The 20330-nt window shown below is 37.5% G+C and overlaps 1 protein-coding gene across 2 annotated transcripts in view; it reads right to left on the bottom strand.

Annotated features, from left to right (window-relative positions):
- Window positions 1-23: 23 nt before the first annotated feature.
- Window positions 24-20330, bottom strand: part of LOC127413419 (PDZ and LIM domain protein 7-like) — a 71012-nt gene continuing 50705 nt past the window's right edge. For both annotated transcript variants that reach the window (XM_051650565.1, XM_051650566.1), the window contains exons 6-11: window positions 10997-11058; window positions 9492-9729; window positions 8620-8800; window positions 6772-6892; window positions 3685-3800; window positions 24-3074 (exon numbers count right to left, since the gene is read on the bottom strand). In XM_051650565.1, the coding sequence (XP_051506525.1) occupies window positions 2988-3074; window positions 3685-3800; window positions 6772-6892; window positions 8620-8800; window positions 9492-9729; window positions 10997-11058 (805 nt within the window). In that variant the 3' untranslated portion in view covers window positions 24-2987. The remainder of the gene's footprint in view (window positions 3075-3684; window positions 3801-6771; window positions 6893-8619; window positions 8801-9491; window positions 9730-10996; window positions 11059-20330) is intronic.

Raw genomic sequence — 20330 nt, 5'->3', positions numbered from 1 at the left:
GCAAAGTCAGCACATGGCAAGATGACTGCAAGTGATTTATTGACTAAATGTCTCACATAATTTCACATAGAAACATCTCAATGTGCACAAGAATACAGCAGTTTTGAAAGACACACATATAATAGTTTAAGGTTGCAAAGCTATCAAAAAGGCACTTGATACATAAAGCATTGTCAATATAAAAAAAAAGTACAAAAATTGGTCTGTTAGCTCAAATATATAGCTTTCTAAGAGCAGGATATTGAAGTGTTGTGTTTCCTAGGCACAGGAGATTGTGATGAGGGAAATATAGGAGTTAACATTCCAACAGCATCTGATTCCCACACAAATGCACTAAAGAACAGCTATCATGACTGGTGAGATGGGATACAGACTAGCATGATAGATTACGTAAACATATTGGTACTTGTATACAATAGGGACTACAGTAGCTCTTTGAAAAAGTAATAATTTTTTGTGCCCTCATGGCATAGGTGCTTTCATAAACAACTTGTCTCCTAAGAGTAAACCTCATGAAACCTGTTAAAGGAATATTCCAGGTTCAATACAAGTTAAGCTCAATCGACATAAATTGTAGCATAATATTGATAACCACAGAAAATATTTTCGACTCTTATTTATTTAAAAATAGTGGCTACAGTGAGGCACTTACATTGGAAGTGAATGGGGCCAGTCCATAAACATTCAGATACACACTGTTTTAACAGTATAGCCACAAGTCATAAACAATATGCATCTTAATGTGAATCTAGTGTGATAAATTCACTTTTAGTGAGTTTACGCCGTTGCGTTGTCGTGGCAACCAAGTTGTAATACTGGCTATAACTTTAAATTGATAAGGTTAGTAAGCGATTTTATCACACTAAAATCATGTCAGCATGTATAATGTTTACGTCTTGTGGCTTTACTTTTGAAACAGTGTGTATTTAAATGTTTATGGATTGGCCCCATTCACTTCCATTGTAATTCATTTGCAGTAGCCACCATGTTTTGTTTTTTGTTTTTTAATAAACAAGGGATGAGTTGAAAAATTTTAGTGTAATCAGCATTATGCCACACATGCTGTCAATTGATCTTAACTCTTATTGAACCCGGAATAGTCCTTTAAGAACATGTCTGGGTGATATTTCAACCCAATATATATCTATATATCTATATATATATATATATATCTATATATATATATATATATATATATCTATCTATCTTAAGGAAAAAGAAGCCCTATTTTTTTTAAATACAAATTAACGTATTACAGTAAAAATCCTGTTACATTAATGAGAATTGATGATGTTCTAAAATATACTGCATTCCCCCCACCCCCCATGCAAAATATAATTTCTAATTTATTCCCGTTGATTATGGGATGAAATGTGAACTGGACATGTTTTCGTTATATTCACCCTTTAAAACTCTGAAATGGCCAGACAGATTTTTAATACATTAAGTAAATACAAACAAATGCTTTTAATTACTAAGTGACCATATAACAGCAGGTTTCATGTGCAGCCAATGTAAACCATGTTTTTACAGTATCATAGGCCTTTCCTTAATTAGAACTACCTGGCTGATTAGAGTAGATGAATGTGGCATGTTTAGTATTGAAGCCATGTATAGACCATTGGTTGGGTCAGAATGAAATGCATGCAATCAGTGCTAATGTATTTCAGTGCAGCTGCCAGGGGCATTTTATTCCTCTGTGGTTTGCCATTACCTTAAGTACCCTGGCACAGCAAATCAGGCAGAGCAGAAAGTAGGCTGCACAGTAGCTAGAGGATTGAGGATCCACTTTCAGATCCTGTCTGAGTAGATCATATGCTCAATGCTTTAGCCTACAATACAGATTGTATGGATCTGAAGAAAACTAGATTGCTTCACTCGTCATATGGAAACTGCTTTGTCCTTATTTGTGAGGAGAGGAAAGAATGTTGGACTATAACTACACATGTAAGTGTAGATGAGATGGGTGAATCTTAAGAAAACAGGTCGAGGTCACACACATATATATATATATATATATTTGCACAACAAGAATTACACCAATTTTAGGGCTACATTTTCTCATTACTGTAATGTATCTGGATGTTTTAAGCCTTCTTTTTATTCCCATTATACTCACTGCTGATTCTAATTAGATTTTCATTACTATTATTATTCCTTTTTTTAATACAATAATTGCTTTATTTTAATTGCTATCAATTTCAAAAGTCAGAACAGCAAATACTACAATGATGTTCAAATGCTTTTAGAATTTAGGGTGCTTAATTTTAAAAATGTAACTGTCCACAAATGAACATTTTTGGAGCAATTATTTATTTATACATTGATTCATTAATTTATATCTTAATAACTGTACATTAATTAAAATTATATATTTATTTAATTTTATATAATTTATTCTAATTACTTGCATATAATTAATTATAATATATTTTCTTATTTCTCTCTTTTTTTTTTTTTTCTGGGGGAATATGACCCTAAGACAAGTTCTTCAGGAATACAGAAACAAACCAATCACCTCTAATAAGTGTAGCCTACATAAAAAAAAAATTGTAGTGGAATGTAAGAGGAATGTACAATGGTCTGGATTTCAGGCGTTTATGAAATGTCATAAATGCTGAAAGTATAGTACTCTTGGAGGTGGGGAGGAGTCAAGGAGGGACAGCTAAAAAAACGGTGTTATCCATACCTGCCAGTGGTGGTTTGTAAGCTGCTCATTTCAGTTGAATGACTGGCATTGTAACACAGCAAAACTGAGGCCAATCTGCCTTTTATCAAAAATTCAGATACGTGCTTTTCTGAATGACACACACATTGTAAATGCAGATCGAAGTGAAAGCCAGCATAGCTATTATATCCATCACTCTGTCAGTCAGCCATATGCTATAGGCTTCAAGTCTAGTACTTAGTCTTGTTTGGCATGTAGACACCCCCCCCCCCCCCCAGTCTCCATTGCTTCCTCTCTCCCCTGAAGAAGAGTCGGAGCCTCACACTGGAGTAAAGGCGTGACTTTTACAGAGTGGCTTGTCCTTCTTTGAATAGAATGTCTTCCCCTCCAGATTAATTTGACAGATCTGGAAAAAAACAAATTTGAAGATTACACAAGAGAAATTTATCAAACTCTTATTCAACCTTAGAGCTAAAACAAAAGGAACTATTTACAGTAGATGCCATTTGATCTATTTAGAAAACAGCTGAATGGGGTTTCTGATTACAGTCATTAGACAATGAACATGATTCAGGGTTACCACTTTTAGGGGAAAGTACAATTGTCCATATTTCAGGTGTTTATGAAACATCACCAATCCTGAAAGCATAGAACTCTTGGAGGTGAAGAGGGTCAAGAAGGGACAGCTAAAATACTTAAATATAATGTGTTACTCATATTTGCCATTGATGGTTCTAACAGTTCATTTGCAGCTCATTTCAGTTGAAAATGTGTATTTTAAATTATAATAATAATAATAATAATAATACAGGCATATTTCAGCTGTCTGGACCGGAATAATGGCTTAATTAACATTCAGTTGCTTTATACAAGTTCTGACTAATATATTTGTGCATCTAAATGCAGCCACTGTAGAAAGATATGTCTGTCACTGGCTGGAGAATTATTTCTTGATAGTGGTGCAGAAAGTCCAAGACTGGTTTTGGAACAGGTCCCAATGCATCAAAATGACTTACAGCACAGACAAAGCAAGTGTCATGCCAACTGTAGCCCAACGCCTCAAGGAAACGGTCCCCTGCATCAATCTTGAAGTCACAGCCATGGCACTTGGTACCAAACATCTTTTCGTAGTCTACAGAGAAAACAAACAACAAAAGGGCCTATAAGTACAAAAAGGAGGAAATGCTTAGTCAGAAACGGACAGTTCAAACAGAGAAAGAAATGTGTTATCGGGAGGAAAAGAGAAGGGATTACATTTTCTCAGTCCTCACATGCTTGCTATGTGATAACAGAAATACCTGGATATCTGTATGGATGGCCGCAGTTTTTCCCATTACGGAAAACTTAAAAGTGGCAGATTTTAGGTGCCATACTCAAGGCAAGTGGTTGAGAGCACAATCCTTTGAAGCTGCTGAGACTGCAGCTATTTTATCAACACCAGCTCTAATTTTTAACAGAAACAGCTGCCCACTTGCTGCTGACACAAGAGCAAAAGTCTTTAAAGCTGTAAAGTCCTGTAACTGCAATGCAAGCCTATTTACATAATAAATACAGTCACTTTCTTTAGATGTAATGTCTGCTTATGTAAGATTAGGAAGCCAACAAATGTGACAATGTGATTAACTGCGCAACAATAATATAAACTGCAGATGGAATTTAGCAACTTTTCACCATTTAGGAAACAAATCGAATGACCAAGCATGCTACATTTTCAACTTAATTAAAATGACTATAAAAATAATTATAATGTAATGTTTTTCTAGTCCCATTCCCGCCTCTTCTCACCATTATTTGCCTGCCGTATTTCTCACTGTTCCTATAAATACAGGTGCATCTCAATAAATTAGAATGTCGTGGAAAAGTTCATTTATTTCAGTAATTCAACTCAAATTGTGAAACTCGTGTATTAAATAAATTCAGTGCACACAGACTGAAGTAGTTTAAGTCTTTGGTTCTTTTAATTGTGATGATTTTGGCTCACATTTAACAAAAACCCACCAATTCACTATCTCAGAAAATTAGAATACATCATAAGACCAATAAAAAAAACATTTTTAGTGAATTGTTGGCCTTCTGGAAAGTATGTTAATTTACTGTATATGTACTCAATACTTGGTAGGGGCTCCTTTTGCTTTAATTACTGCCTCAATTCGGCGTGGCATGGAGGTGATCAGTTTGTGGCACTGCTGAGGTGGTATGGAAGCCCAGGTTTCTTTGACAGTGGCCTTCAGCTCATCTGCATTTTTTGGTCTCTTGTTTCTCATTTTCCTCTTGACAATACCCCATAGATTCTCTATGGGGTTCAGGTCTGGTGAGTTTGCTGGCCAGTCAAGCACACCAACACCATGGTCATTTAACCAACTTTTGGTGCTTTTGGCAGTGTGGGCAGGTGCCAAACCCTGCTGGAAAATGAAATCAGCATCTTTAAAAAGCTGGTCAGCAGAAGGAAGCATGAAGTGCTCCAAAATTTCTTGGTAAACGGGTGCAGTGACTTTGGTTTTCAAAAAACACAATGGACCAACACCAGCAGATGACATTGCACCCCAAATCATCACAGACTGTGGAAACTTAACACTGGACTTCAAGCAACTTGGGCTATGAGCTTCTCCACCCTTCCTCCAGACTCTAGGACCTTGGTTTCCAAATGAAATACAAAACTTGCTCTCATCTGAAAAGAGGACTTTGGACCACTGAGCAACAGTCCAGTTCTTCTTCTCCTTAGCCCAGGTAAGACGCCTCTGACGTTGTCTGTGGTTCAGGAGTGGCTTAACAAGAGGAATACAACAACTGTAGCCAAATTCCTTGACATGTCTGTGTGTGGTGGCTCTTGATGCGTTGACCCCAGCCTCAGTCCATTCCTTGTGAAGTTCACCCAAATTCTTGAATCGATTTTGCTTGACAATTCTCATAAGGCTGTGGTTCTCTTGGTTGGTTGTGCATCTTTTTCTTCCACACTTTTTCCTTCCACTCAACTTTCTGTTAACATGCTTGGATACAGCACTCTGTGAACAGCCAGCTTCTTTGGCAATGAATGTTTGTGGCTTACCCTCCTTGTGAAGGGTGTCAATGATTGTCTTCTGGACAACTGTCAGATCAGCAGTCTTCCCCATGATTGTGTAGCCTAGTGAACCAAACTGAGAGACCATTTTGAAGGCTCAGGAAACCTTTGCAGGTGTTTTGAGTTGATTAGCTGATTGGCATGTCACCATATTCTAATTTTTTGAGATAGTGAATTGGTGGGTTTTTGTTAAATGTGAGCCAAAATCATCACAATTAAAAGAACCAAAGACTTAAACTACTTCAGTCTGTGTGCATTGAATTTATTTAATACACGAGTTTCTCAATTTGAGTTGAATTACTGAAATAAATGAACTTTTCCACGACATTCTAATTTATTGAGATGCACCTGTATATTTGATAAAAAAAAAAAAAAAAGAGCTGTCAGATCCGTGGCCTAGTGTTTCAAAAAATAGGTTCAGTGTGAACAGCCCCTTATTGTTTATATAAATGTCTAAAAGCCAAAAAAACAAACAAAAAAAAAACAACAAAAAACAAAAAAACAAAACAAAAACAAAGCAATTGACAAACAGCACAGATGCAAAAATATGTTCAGTCTGAACGGCCCCTTATTGTTTCTTTAAATAAAGCGTCAAAAAGACAAAACAAAACAAAAAACAAAAACAAAAGCCAATAAACAGCTTATAGAGGTATGGCCTGGCAGTTACCGCAGCTGCTCTGACACTTTGAGCTGTGGTGTTCATGTGAACAACATGGGTTTGAATCTGGCTTGCGACAATTTGAATAAATACGTTTCAAAGGTGAGAAAAAAAAAAAAAAAGTCATGTAAAACATAACTAATATTAAGCATTTCTTTAAGCAAAAATCAACAACTCTCTACTAATGGTGTGTTTAAAGTAGATTCTCAAGCATATAAAATGTTCAGAGAAGGTCGTAATCAATGTGCAGGGCCGGTACGGAGCAGGTTTGATGTCTAAAGTGAAGTGGCAGTATTTGAATGATTAAACACCACGGGAGGCGGCACTCAGCTCTCGGTAGGGGCTGTCGATAAGATTTGCTGCCGGGCATGTGAGAGGAGTGCTCACCTCTCTCGCAGTATGGCTCTCCCTCCTCCATGTAGAAGGCCTGGTTCCTGATGGGCATTTTGCAGGCGGCGCACAGGAAGCATTGGACGTGGTAGGTCATTTTCAGGGCATGCATGATCTCCTGTGAAGAGGACAGAGGGGTGTGAGGGCACTACACATGCCATCAACCAATTCACACTTCAAAAATCAGTCCATCACTCTCACTCAAACACTCACAGACACTTTACCTCACTGGCCTTGTTTTGCCTCAACAACAATTTTAATGCACTCAGATTCAGCCAGAATTTTCCCAACTTTTGCGTTTATGATATAACCACATTGTCATAATACTATATATTATACAGTATATATTTAATTTTTCTCTGTGCAAAAATACTGGACCACAGGATACACCATTTAAATATACTGTTTCTCTAGCTCAACTGGTTCGACCCAGGAAACACACAAACTGATAAAATGCACCACGATTATCATTGTTTATAACTTTTAATTTAGTTTATATTTCTATTTGTTTCTAAATGTATCCATTTCAATTCAGTTGTTTTCTTTAGTTTTCACTTTATGATTTTTATTTTTAGTTTGGCTATATTTACAATAGTGTGTGTGTGTGTGTGTGATTCTAGTATCAATTTAGCTAGTTTATAGTTTAGTTTTAGAATTTGGGGGCTACCAAACTTAATGCGTTGACAAATCATTTACATTTGTTAACGCGGTTAACATTTTCATAGCCGCCTAGTGTTATTACTTTTTAGTGGCATTTTATTGCTTAATAAAAGGCGGGATTTGAAACGTTTACATTTTATAATATACTGTCTATTAAAAACTTGTAATAAAGTTTAATAATTTGCAGCCGTATCATCCTGTAGCTCAAGATCGGTTGCCCACTGAAACTAAGCAGGGTTGAGCATGGTCAGTACCTGGATGGGAGACCTCCTGTGGAAAACTAAGTTTGCTGCTGGAAGAGGTATTATGGAGGCCAGCAGGGGGTGCTCACCCTGCGGTCTGTGTGGGTTCCAATGCCCCAGTATAGTGATGGGGACACTATACTATAAAAAGGCACCGTCCTTCGGATGAGATATTAAACCGAGGACCTGACTCTCTGTGGTCATTAAAAATCCCAGGGCACTTCTCGTAAAGAGTAGGGGTGTAACCCCGGTGAAATTACTTCATTATTTTGATTTAATGTATTATATTATTATTATAGTTCAGTTTCAGTTTTTCTAATTATGTTTTTTTTTTCTTCAGTTTATTTAATTTATTTCGTTTTGACAACAACACTGGAATGCACTTTAAATCTTCAGATAAAAGTGTCTGCCAAATGCATACATTAAAAAAGGTTTCAATGACAGGAACATAAATCATAGTTTAAAATATATTTATAGTAACTTTCATTAATAAATAATTAACAAAAATGATGTAACATTAAACAGATCAGTAGTTAATGTACATGAAGATATGAATATAAGAAAATATATGAATCAAAGTTATGACATTTTTATCTATTTGAATGTTCAATTACTAATGATCTATTACGCCTTAGGTAACAATAGCGTTTATGTTATACATTCACATTTTTGCATTTGGCCAACACTTTTATCCAAAATAACTAATTTTACCTGTATGTATAATCTCTGGGAATCCACAACAATGGCATTGTTAGGGTCATGCTCTACCAGTTATACTACAGGAATGACATTTATAGTTATAATAACCTCATATTCTCAAAGTGCATTGTTTTACAAACAACTCTGCCACTCTGTTTGAATAGTTCAGTACCGATTCTGCTGTGAAAAGCTATTCTATAGAATTGAGATGTTTGTATTGCAGAACAGCAGGAAATGCTCTGACCCCAGTTATCTTCTTTTTGCATTTGGCACAGTTGGGTGAATAACGGCTGTCGTAGCACTTGGTGCAGTAAATGGAGCCTTTTTCTTCAAAGAAGCCCCCCTCGTCCAAGACCTTTTTACACTGACAGCAAGTGAACTCCTCTGGGTGCCAGGAACGACCGAGTGCCACCACGTAGCGTCCCCTAGAACACACACACAACACATACGCAAAGTTTTACAACAAAAGCCTTTTGCATCAAAGTGAAAGGGTCAGCTCAGGCATCAACAACTTGGTTTAGCACTCTTAAGTGTGTAGTGTGCAAAAGGCATTCTAATGGAAATAGTAGGTCAGACGGAGAAACACATTCCATTCCGTATTGATTCTCCACGGCAGAAAGCCGGTGGACATGGCCCTATTTCTGTGCTCAGCGTATTTTAGGAAATATTGCTGCCTTTGAAGTAGGAAACAACCTTTTTCCCTCCCCATGTTCTTTCTCTGTCTTGTAAGTAATGACATTTAGAGCCACAGTCGCCATTGATTTGGGAGTATTTTGGGCGGCCTCCAGCACTTTGCTTTGGGACATCAACCACTCATTTTTAGGTTTCTTTTAGTTTTAAAGGGATAGTTCACCCCAAAATAAAAATAAAAATATGTCATAATTTGCTAACCCTCGTGTGGTTCCAAACCATTTGACTTACTTTCTTTCATAGAACACATAGGAGATGTTAGGCAATATTTTAGTCTCATTCACCATTCAGTTTCAACACTGGAACAACATGCGGGTGAGTAAATGATGACATCATTTTCACTTTTGGGTGAACTATCCCTTTAAGTGTCAATGTAAAGTCAGTTCTGTAGTATCCCTCTAGGGGGCATCAATGTTCCAGCTGTACCTGATGATCTTGTTGCATGCGGCACAGAGTGGGGTACAGCCACTGGTGTCTGCAGGGCTCTGCTGCGCTGCCTGCATGATGGAGCTGCGGTTCTGCATGGGTGTGGGCTGGACTGGCTGCTTATGCTGCGTTAACACGGTGCTTGTCTTGTCTGGGTGGTAGCGGTCGGCAAAACAAGGATCCGTCACCCATGGAGGCCGACAGGCTGGACCAGAACTTGATGGCACTGTGGCTGGCACTAGAATTATAGACAGTTACAAATAGGTTACATAGAGCAGTTGTTCTCAATTGGTTTTGCTTGCGGATTGTACATTGGATGTCAAGTGGCGACCTAACACAGCAATACAATTGTTTATAGTACCAAATTAAACAGAAATGTCCTTAAAATCAAAATTGAAATGTATTAATAATGCCATGGAGTGCATAGGCCCAACAATATGAAAATTTGAATAGGAAAACTGACCATTTTGGTTTTTGGCTAAACTGTATCTTAAATTTCGATGGCTTTATGCCTGTCTGCAGCCAATAATTCACCACACAATACACATTAATTCATGCATTTTATTATTTGCATTTAGCATTTTTTGTTCCCTGCTGTTCACAACCCTGTCAATACAGAGCTGCAACCTATTCTGGAGTTGCTCCCACCAGTTAAAGGAATAGTAAACCCAAAATTGAAAATGATGTCATTATTTATTTAACCTCATGTCGTTCCAAACCCGTATGACTTTAAAGCCAATGCGACTCATTGGTCATATAGTCTACCAACTCTTAAATTACAGTCTGTTTATCATACAAAGTGATTGTACGCCTTCAGAAGACCTGGAATTTGATGCATGAGTTGCATGGACTACTTTTATGACATTTTTGAGTACTTTTTAAAGTTTTAAATTGAGTCACTATCAACTGCCATTATATGGAATTCAGTGATCATAACATTTTCAAAATATCCTTCTGTGTTCTGCAGAAGAAAGTCATTTTCACTTTTGGGTGAACTTCCACTGAGAGAGGAAATGAGAACAAAAGTAGGGGTATTTTTTTTTTTTTATTAGGACGTCCTCACTATGGGCCAACAGAGGCCTGTAAGCGGTACTCACATTAATGAGTAGCTATTAAAACGAGTGCATCTGTAGTCTAAAATGGATTGTTTTTTATCCTGAAACTAACCTAAAACTCAGAACAAAGTTGTCCACACGGACACTGCTATTACAATGAAAGGCGAGCAACAGGTGTGGTCCATTTATATAAAGCACATCTCAGGAGAGTTATAATTGACGTGTATTATCATCATTGACTATAAACACATCAGTAGCACTTATGTCTTACTTCCCCTTAAAGCCTTTTCTTATCCCATTAACACCAGGCCTGTCTGAGCTAGCAGGCCCACTCTGTGAATGCATCTGTGTTTTATGGGAGTTAAGTCACCCTCATGGGAAAGTCTCTGGGCCAAGAGTCAGTGTGTACTGTGAAAGTCAATCTATTCTGTGTGTTCTGAAAGTACTTACCGTGAACTCCATCAGGTTTGTCCGCTGGCTTGGATTTGGCAGGACAGGGAGTTACTCCGTGACTGTAGAAAGAAAATTCCTCTTTTGAATAAACACTATGATAAAAGAAAAGCTTTAGTCTGGGCCAATGAAAATGTTATTAAACTATGTGAACACTGACATCTCTGTCCTGGAAGGAAAGTACAGTTATAAACAAAGCAGAGAGATAAAATCTACTTCATGCCATTTCTTTTTGTACCAATTAAAATACAGGATGGGCAGGTTCTGCTTTTATTTTATTTTTTTTAAGATAAAATTAAAAGGTGAAGTGATATTAAAAGTGCAATCAGTAAATTTTGCCTCATTAAAATTTTACCCCTAAAGAAATGAAAAGTGCTTTAGAAAATATGTTTAAAGTCAGTTACCTAATAAAAGCCACTTTATTTTCTTGACATCACATGACCAGTGAAATAGAACTTATTTTATCTCAGTAACCCCCATATTATCTGAAACTTTTACTCACAGAATAAATGATCATGGCTGACTACAAAAAGGGCATTTCAACAATGGCACTGGTAACTAAAAGCTTTTGCTTGATGTTGCATCTACACCGCTAGGTGTCACTATAGTCCAAGATGACTCCCAAATCAGCCACAGTAAAAATACAATAAAACACTGTGTGCACCTTTAAAATACTTATCCTTTACCAGCTTAATATACAGAGACAACTTTACATAAGACAACCTTGGGTTGACTTTCCAAAGTGTGTCAAGCGAATTCATGTCCAGAAGTTCCCTGGGTGTAAACACATCATTTACCCACACAGAGTTGCCAAACAAGTCTGTGTGCAGTCACACTTCTCTTTTCATTGCCAGAGAGCATTTACATTACCAGCCAGACAAAGCAATATAATAGATTAATAAATCTCTAGCCGAAATCAAGTACTGATTTAGAATCAACACACACAGATTGTTAACAATGTCGATTATTAATGTTATTTCTAAACCTAATCCCAGTCTTACAAACTTTTCAGCTCCGTTACAAAACGTAGTGAGCTGCCCACCTAGGCAACATTTTTAAGCATAATAGGTTCGCTCCCACCATGAAGGCTGGGAGTTCCAAACAGTAGGCCGCAAAATTATGCTGCCTTATAAAGATACCTAGTTGCGACCAAAATAGGTAGCATGTAGCTTTTGCAAAAAATTTACAGTCAGACGGTTGTTATTGCGAAGTAAACCCAGACAGGGTGATCACCCTAAAGGGGTTTACTTTGCGATAACAACCGTCTGACTATACATAATCCTGCTTATTACACGGCTATTATCCAAATAAATAAATACATGAAAATGAAATAGTGATTTGCGTCAAAATTGTGTTATTATGTGAGGAGGAGGAAATCGCTGAACAGCCAAATTCCACCTCCAGTTTGCGTCGGAATTCTGTTGGAGTTAATTTTGCAACATTTTCCATCCGACTGCTCATTATCCAGCTTATTACATGACTACTTGCCAAATAAATTAATGGACATGAAATACTGATTTGCTTTGAAACTATGCCATTCTGTGGGAAGAAAGAAATCACTAAACAGATGATTTGCACCTCTGGTTTGCGTCAGAGTCCTGTTGGTTTTTATTTTGCAGAGATGACTGACTGCTCATTATCCAGCTTATTACAAGACAACTTGCCAAATTAATAAAAGAACATGAAATATTGATTTGCATTGAAATGATGTTATTATGTGCAAAGAAAGAAATCACTAAACAGCTGATTTGCACCTCTGGTTTGCATCAGAGTTCTGCTGGTTTTTATTTTGCGGAAATGACTGACTGCTCATTATCCAGCTTACTATAAGACAACTTGCCGAATTAATAAAAGAACATGAAATGTTGATGTGTGTTGAAATTATGTTATTATGTACAAAGAAAGAAATTGCTGAACAGCTGATTTGTACCTCCGGTTTGCATCGGAGTTCTGTTGGTTTTTATTTAGCAAAAATGACTGACTGCTCATTATCCAGCTTATTACAAGACAACTTGCCGAATTAATAAAAGAACATGAAATGTTGATGTGTGTTGAAATTATGTTATTATGTACAAAGAAAGAAATTGCTGAACAGCTGATTTGTACCTCCGGTTTGCATCGGAGTTCTGCTGGTTTTTATTTAGCAAAAATGACTGACTGCTCATTATCCAGCTTATTACGAGACAACTTGCCGAATTAATAAAAGAACATGAAATGTTGATGTGTGTTGAAATTATGTTATTATGTACAAAGAAAGAAATTGCTGAACAGCTGATTTGTACCTCCGGTTTGCATCGGAGTTCTGCTGGTTTTTATTTAGCAAAAATGACTGACTGCTCATTATCCAGCTTATTACAAGACAACTTGCCGAATTAATAAAAGAACATGAAATGTTGATGTGTGTTGAAATTATGTTATTATGTACAAAGAAAGAAATTGCTGAACAGCTGATTTGTACCTCCGGTTTGCATCGGAGTTCTGCTGGTTTTATTTAGCAAAAATGACTGACTGCTCATTATCCAGCTTATTACAAGACAACTTGCCGAATTAATAAAAGAACATGAAATGTTGATGTGTGTTGAAATTATGTTATTATGTACAAAGAAAGAAATTGCTGAACAGCTGATTTGTACCTCCGGTTTGCATCGGAGTTCTGCTGGTTTTTATTTAGCAAAAATGACTGACTGCTCATTATCCAGCTTATTACAAGACAACTTGCCAAATTAATAAATGGACATGAAACATTGAAATGTATCACTAAAACAATTTTATTAACTTTTGAAAGAAATTGCTGAATTAATAAAAGAACATGAAATGTTCTTTTATTAATAATAGAACAGTCAGTTCTGCTGATAATGAGCAGTCAGTCATTTTTGCTAAATAAAAACCAGCAGAACTCCGATGCAAACCGGAGGTACAAATCAGCTGTTCAGCAATTTCTTTCTTTGTACATAATAACATAATTTCAACACACATCAACATTTCATGTTCTTTTATTAATTCGGCAAGTTGTCTTGTAATAAGCTGGATAATGAGCAGTCAGTCATTTTTGCTAAATAAAAACCAGCAGAACTCCGATGCAAACCGGAGGTACAAATCAGCTGTTCAGCAATTTCTTTCTTTGTACATAATAACATAATTTCAACACACATCAACATTTCATGTTCTTTTATTAATTCGGCAAGTTGTCTCGTAATAAGCTGGATAATGAGCAGTCAGTCATTTTTGCTAAATAAAAACCAGCAGAACTCCGATGCAAACCGGAGGTACAAATCAGCTGTTCAGCAATTTCTTTCTTTGTACATAATAACATAATTTCAACACACATCAACATTTCATGTTCTTTTATTAATTCGGCAAGTTGTCTTGTAATAAGCTGGATAATGAGCAGTCAGTCATTTTTGCTAAATAAAAACCAGCAGAACTCCGATGCAAACCGGAGGTACAAATCAGCTGTTCAGCAATTTCTTTCTTTCGCAGAGATCGCAGAGTGATGCGAAAAGTAGAAAAGATCGCAATACCCGGATGACCCTTCTGATATGACTTAATCCCTGCACGTGCGGTTGTTACTGAAATATCAGACCGCTAGATGGTGCCATTGACCTATCAAAATGGAGTATTCCAGAGACCCATGTAATAAATATATATGCCAAAATTTAATATTTCACCTAATATTTGTATGCTATGAATTTTTCTGCTCATTAGCAACATGCTAATGTTGCGAAACAAGTTTAGCAACATGCTAATGTCAGAATCTACTGGAATTTACTGTTAACTTTTGTCAAGACACATGTAACAAGTGGTCAGAGTAATTTCTTCATTTACTTTTCAAAATGAATTGATGTCAAACCTGAGGCGACGTGTCTAAAGGCGCCATATTTGAAAAGATGTGGATGCATACAAAACACAGCAGAAGGCAAGATATTCAGTGAATAATGGCTTAAACTTCAGTCCTTCCTTCACACAAAGCTGTTGGATGGCTTCAAAAGACTTCGAATATAGCGAACAAGTTGTATGGACTACTTTATGGTTCTTTTTAAAAAAAAACAATTTTACTTACTAGCGATGGTCAGTATCAACTGTCCTCAAAAGAGCCGTGTAAAGATTCCTCAGTTTCTCCTTTTGTGTTCCACAGAACAAAATGACAGCTTATGGGTTTGGAACAACATATGGTTGAGTACATGGTTTTAAGGTTGACTTCCGTAGCACATTCATGAGAGTGCATGAGAGAAGCTCGTTCACAGTGTCATGCATGTTCTTGTGAGAACTTGCTGTTTTTAGTGCTAAACAAAGCAACTTCTTATGTGAACAAGCTTCTTTCATGCACTCATGAACACGCAATGGACGTCAAGATTTACAAAAAAAAAGGTTGTTTCTCACCAGAACCTACTGCATGCTTCAGAAACTTGGAAGATAGTGCACGAGTCACATGGACTACTTTTAATGACACATTTGGGTGCTTTCTTAAGCTATAAAGTGAGTCACTATCAACTGCCATTATATTGAAAACATGCACTGGGATATTCATTAATACAGTCCCTTTTGTGTTCCACATAGAAAGAAATTCATACTGGTTTAGGGTGAATGCATAGTGACAGAATTTTCATTTTTGGGTTAACTATCCCAAGGTGGTGCATACATACTTGACTAATATGCTTAAAATTCTCAAATGAAGAAAAAAGAAAAAGCAGACTCTGAATAAAGAGAAAGGACAGCAGAAAGTTTTAAAATACTTTATGTACTCCAGAAACACGAGTTAGTCTATTCGTCTAATTGGAGACAGAACAGAGGAGTAATCAGATGACATCACAATAGTGAATTATGCTTTTAAATTAGTCAGAAAAAAAAGAGAAATATAGGAGAAAGAAAGCCGAGAAATCACAAGGGGCTAGACGACACCATCAGAAAAAGAAAGAAATAAGAGCAATAGTAACAGCCCTGTGATGGAGAACTCCCCTGAACCACCTCAAAAATAAAAAGAATAACATAACATGATTATCAGTTTGTAGAAACAGTACCTCTTGAAAGAGACTATGACACACAAACAGCACTTTCATATTCCTAGCGGGAACTTGACTAGGGCTCAGTTTGCATGGATTTCCAACTATGCCTGCATTTTTCTCACGTTTGTTTTTGCTATTTTTACTTTTTTTTTTTACTTTTATATTTATTTATTTATTTTTTAACAGTACCCACCCCCTCCCCTCCCCCATTTTTTGCCCTGGTATAGCTGGGGTTGATGTTCACTCATAGTTGACATGTGGTGTTGCAGTGATATGCTTGTATCTAGCATGGCTGTATCTCAGCCACCTCTGTCTTCTGATGCCTGAGAGGAGTTCATTCAGGACTAGATGTTGAGGGCACGGGCGGATCTCTCGTGGTGCCAGTCTCTCAGCCTGGCATAGCGGGGGCTCTGAATCTCAGAGAGGAACTTTTCCCTGCCATTCCGAACCCGGCACAGGACAGAAGACAGGATGGGAGAGAGAATAGGAAATTAAGATACAGAATAGAACAAATCAGATAGAGGCAAGGAGAGGCAGACATGCCAGGACATACAGAAAGACAAAAGACAGGAGGAACGGAGGGAAAGAAATTGAGAGGGAGAAAGGGAATACAAAGATAAAAACAGAGGGAACAATTAGATCAGAAGATGCAACATATGCAAGCAGTGAATTAAAAAAAAAAAAAGTGAATCTTTTGTTTATAATCAGGCCCAGATGGAATCTGCAGACATTTTTTCAAATTTTCTGCACTGATTTTGGGGGTAAATCATATAGACATGGTAAAAGACTACACTCTTCCTGATAGCTGAAAATATTATCAACTCAGCCAAAAATATTTAATGAACACGCAAGGGATGGGTGACGCGAAGAACCAGAGACATTGTAAGGAGGATCAAAATGAACAGGAGAAATCTGCCTTTAAAAGCACAACAGTGCCTGCCCACTTTTTCAGCCATCTTGGTTTCCAGGAGTATTTATTCCATAATTTTTTTTCCCAAAGGGATATAATAAAGTCCTTCATAAAATACCTCTAATCCATGAACCAAACCAACCAACTCAAGAGGTGAATCACATTACAAATTTTGATATCTTAAAATCTGACAAAAAGGACAAAGGTACAAGTCTGTGTACTGAACATCATTCGTGAGGGCATGAACTACAATCCCATGAAGCACTGCAAATGACAATCAATTTAAAAACAATGGAAAAACATAAAACTACTGCCTTAAAGTTGTTGATTATAAGTATAGAATCAACGTATTTAAAGTATATTGCAAAATATTCAGATATATACAAATTTATACAACAGTTAGTTCCTGTCCTCGAATGTGATTGGACGAGAGGCGTTCCAAGAGTGCTTATGTCTCAGAACAGCAGCACTCAGATGCTTCACAATTTGTATCACTCCGCTTGTGTTAGCTGCGTTCTATACTAAAGTGTAAGTGCAGCGCAGATGTGTTAAAAGCAGCTAGATGTGTCTTTTAATTTTTCCGTCACATTGAAGATTTTAGTGAGCAGGTGGAGACAAGAGACCATTTTTATGTGTTGCAAGCCAGTTGAGTTGACAACGTTCATTTGAGTAAGAGCTGCCAGTCAGCGAGCAGTTTCTTTGAAGTCATCTGCATTGTCTCTCGCTCAATGATCGCTCGGATTACTACCACACTCCAGCTGGGAAACAAGAGTTAAACTACCAGCTTCAGCATTAAGGCTTATCACATCTGAGAGACACAACAGATGAAGTAATCACACATACTCAAGGTGCTTACCTATCAGGGATGTAAACATTCAACATGGCGGAGGAGAATTTTGTATTTGACCAAAATTCCATTATCTTCAGGAGGTTATCCTAACACACAAGGCTGAATCCAATTTCTTATTCGCCAGCTTCTTATTCACGCTACAGCTATAGCTTTACTGTTCATCTCTCCATGGGGGTCGCAACAGAAGCAGGCAATCACGCTCTCTCTCTCTCTCTCTCTCTCTCTCTCTCTCTTGCGCACACACACAAATGCGCACACACACATTTGTTACTCCAATAACTTGTTAGAAACAGCTGAAGCCATCATTACTAGTTCTAAAGTGACTTTTTTGAATTAGTAATAGAGGACTTGGCACATCTTTTGAACTAGCAATGGCAGATCAAGATCTGTGGCGTAAGAAAGTAGTTCCATGCACAAGTGCTTTTTTTTTTTTTTTTTTTTTTTTTTGTGACTACTTTTTACTATTAGTTTTCTCTTATTTTTATATTTACATGTTCCTTGTACTGTTGTATAAAAGCAATAGCACTCTTGCTTGTGTGATATTGCTTTAATATAAGTTTGAGAGTGTAGGGAGACTGACTCATTTGCAGTGCTTTATGAGAGTGGGCGGTCGCTGCAGAGCTCTTCCCCCCCCCAAAAAAAGCTGCACGGGGTGTTTCCAAGATGGCCGCTGAGTAGACTGACTTGCCTTAAAGCAATTTTGTTAAAACTTGCTTTAAGTGGAAATCTGGGGGTGCAGATTCCGTGTAGGCCTGATTATAAGTCAAACAGTACACAGTGTTTTAAGTTATACTGTAAACGCATGGATCAAAAACGGCATTTAATTGATCAAAGCATTTTTGCAGCACTCCTCCACAGACAGCTGATTACAGTGAGCTCTTAATGAGCATGATGAAAGGTCAGAGCCATCAATATACTAGAACACTTCAAACTGCACACCATTAGCAAGTTCACAGCGTTCACACAGTTATTTACCTGGACCTTTTCATGTTCTCGTCATCCGGGTCCTGCACTGCGGGAGGCAGGAGAGATACACATCAGACCACCCGCTAAACGCATTTAGACAAACAAACACGTAAGTGTAAAATCTACCGCCAGATCTGCAAAACGCTACAAAACACTTGTGGATTGCCCCTTTTAAAAGGAACTACGCCATCCTCTTTTAACATGAGAGTCAATCCCGGGAGATGTGCAGATACAGCAACAATGGTTGAATGCACACCTCTCTTCTACCACTTACATGACAGCCACTTAAGATCTAAACTGTATAAAGGAGAACATCTCAGCTATAACCCTTTAAGCTATAGATAGCTTACGACAATTCCCTCTTCCTTGTGATCTCACTCTCAATATCAGATCGGTGGTTGGGTCCTGAGATTAGTCCTTGCCAGAAAGTAAAGATGGGATTTAGGCAAGGAGCAGTGAGTTTTTTTTTTTTTTTACACTTAGGAATGCCAGGGCTCAACAATATGGTAGGCCAGATGGACCAGGGCATGTGTCAGAGAGTTTCGGGCCAGCTATATTAAATGCGGTTATGAGGTTTGCCGATTTAAAAATGCCACCAAGGTAACGTTATCTAAATAACATAAATGAGGTTATGTTGTAATTGCAAGAATGACTTTTTTGCAAAAAAACTAAAATGCTGGCAGGGTAAGTACAAATCTGATCTACAGGCCAAAACAGAAAAAAATACAATAAAAAAGTATTTATTGTTGTGCCTTGAATGCCTTTTTCCACATTACTTCACAAAATACTGACACTGTGACAAATGATCTGCTACTTTCCAAAGAAACCTGTTGACACAAATGAGCTAAGATGCTGAAAACCCCAAATGAGAAGCACATAGGCTCGAAGCAGAAGACGCGGTGCTGACAGGCTGAGGTCTGAACATGTCTGACTTACTGAAGTCAGTGCCTGTGAGCTGGGCCAGGATTCGGAATGAGCGAGACTGGGTGGTGCCGGTGCGCGGCTGCCAATCCTCTGTGTCCTCGATCAGTCTCTTCTTACTGCGATCATTTGGGATGAAGCAGGCCGTGTTCTCCACCCGCAGACCATGCCTGGAGACATGAGTTTTCCGTAACTTCTCTCATTCACATCCAACCACGCCAACACAGCACACCACGAAAAACTGTCGAGTGGCTTCTTATAAAATGTGCAGCACAACGATTACTAAAAACACAGCAAGGGCTGTACATGCGGATAAAAAAAATCTGATTTTTATGGTGTGCATGAGTTCCTCAACAAAAATTTACCATGATAACAGTATACTACAGCAAGTTTTAATTACAAGTTGCTACATAGTTACTACAGTACTATTGTAAAACTAGATGGTTCACATTTGATGAAGAATGGGTGTTTCTCAATGCTAAGAATGCAGAGAATGGACTTGCATTCTTAAGAAGACCGATATGATAGGTGTGTGTGAGAAACAGATCAATATTCAAGTCCTTTTTAACTATAAATCTCCACTTTCACTTTCAGAATATGAAAGTGAAAGTGGAGATTTATAGTAAAAAAATGATTGAAATATTGATCTGCTTCTCACCCAGTGGGATTGCATTGCTTCAGAAG

This window comes from Myxocyprinus asiaticus, chromosome 22, assembly GCF_019703515.2.
Source record: "Myxocyprinus asiaticus isolate MX2 ecotype Aquarium Trade chromosome 22, UBuf_Myxa_2, whole genome shotgun sequence".
In the NCBI taxonomy this organism is placed as follows: domain Eukaryota; kingdom Metazoa; phylum Chordata; class Actinopteri; order Cypriniformes; family Catostomidae; genus Myxocyprinus; species Myxocyprinus asiaticus.
The sequence above is the reverse complement of the archived record's forward strand: the minus strand, read 5'-3'. Positions and strand labels throughout refer to the sequence as shown.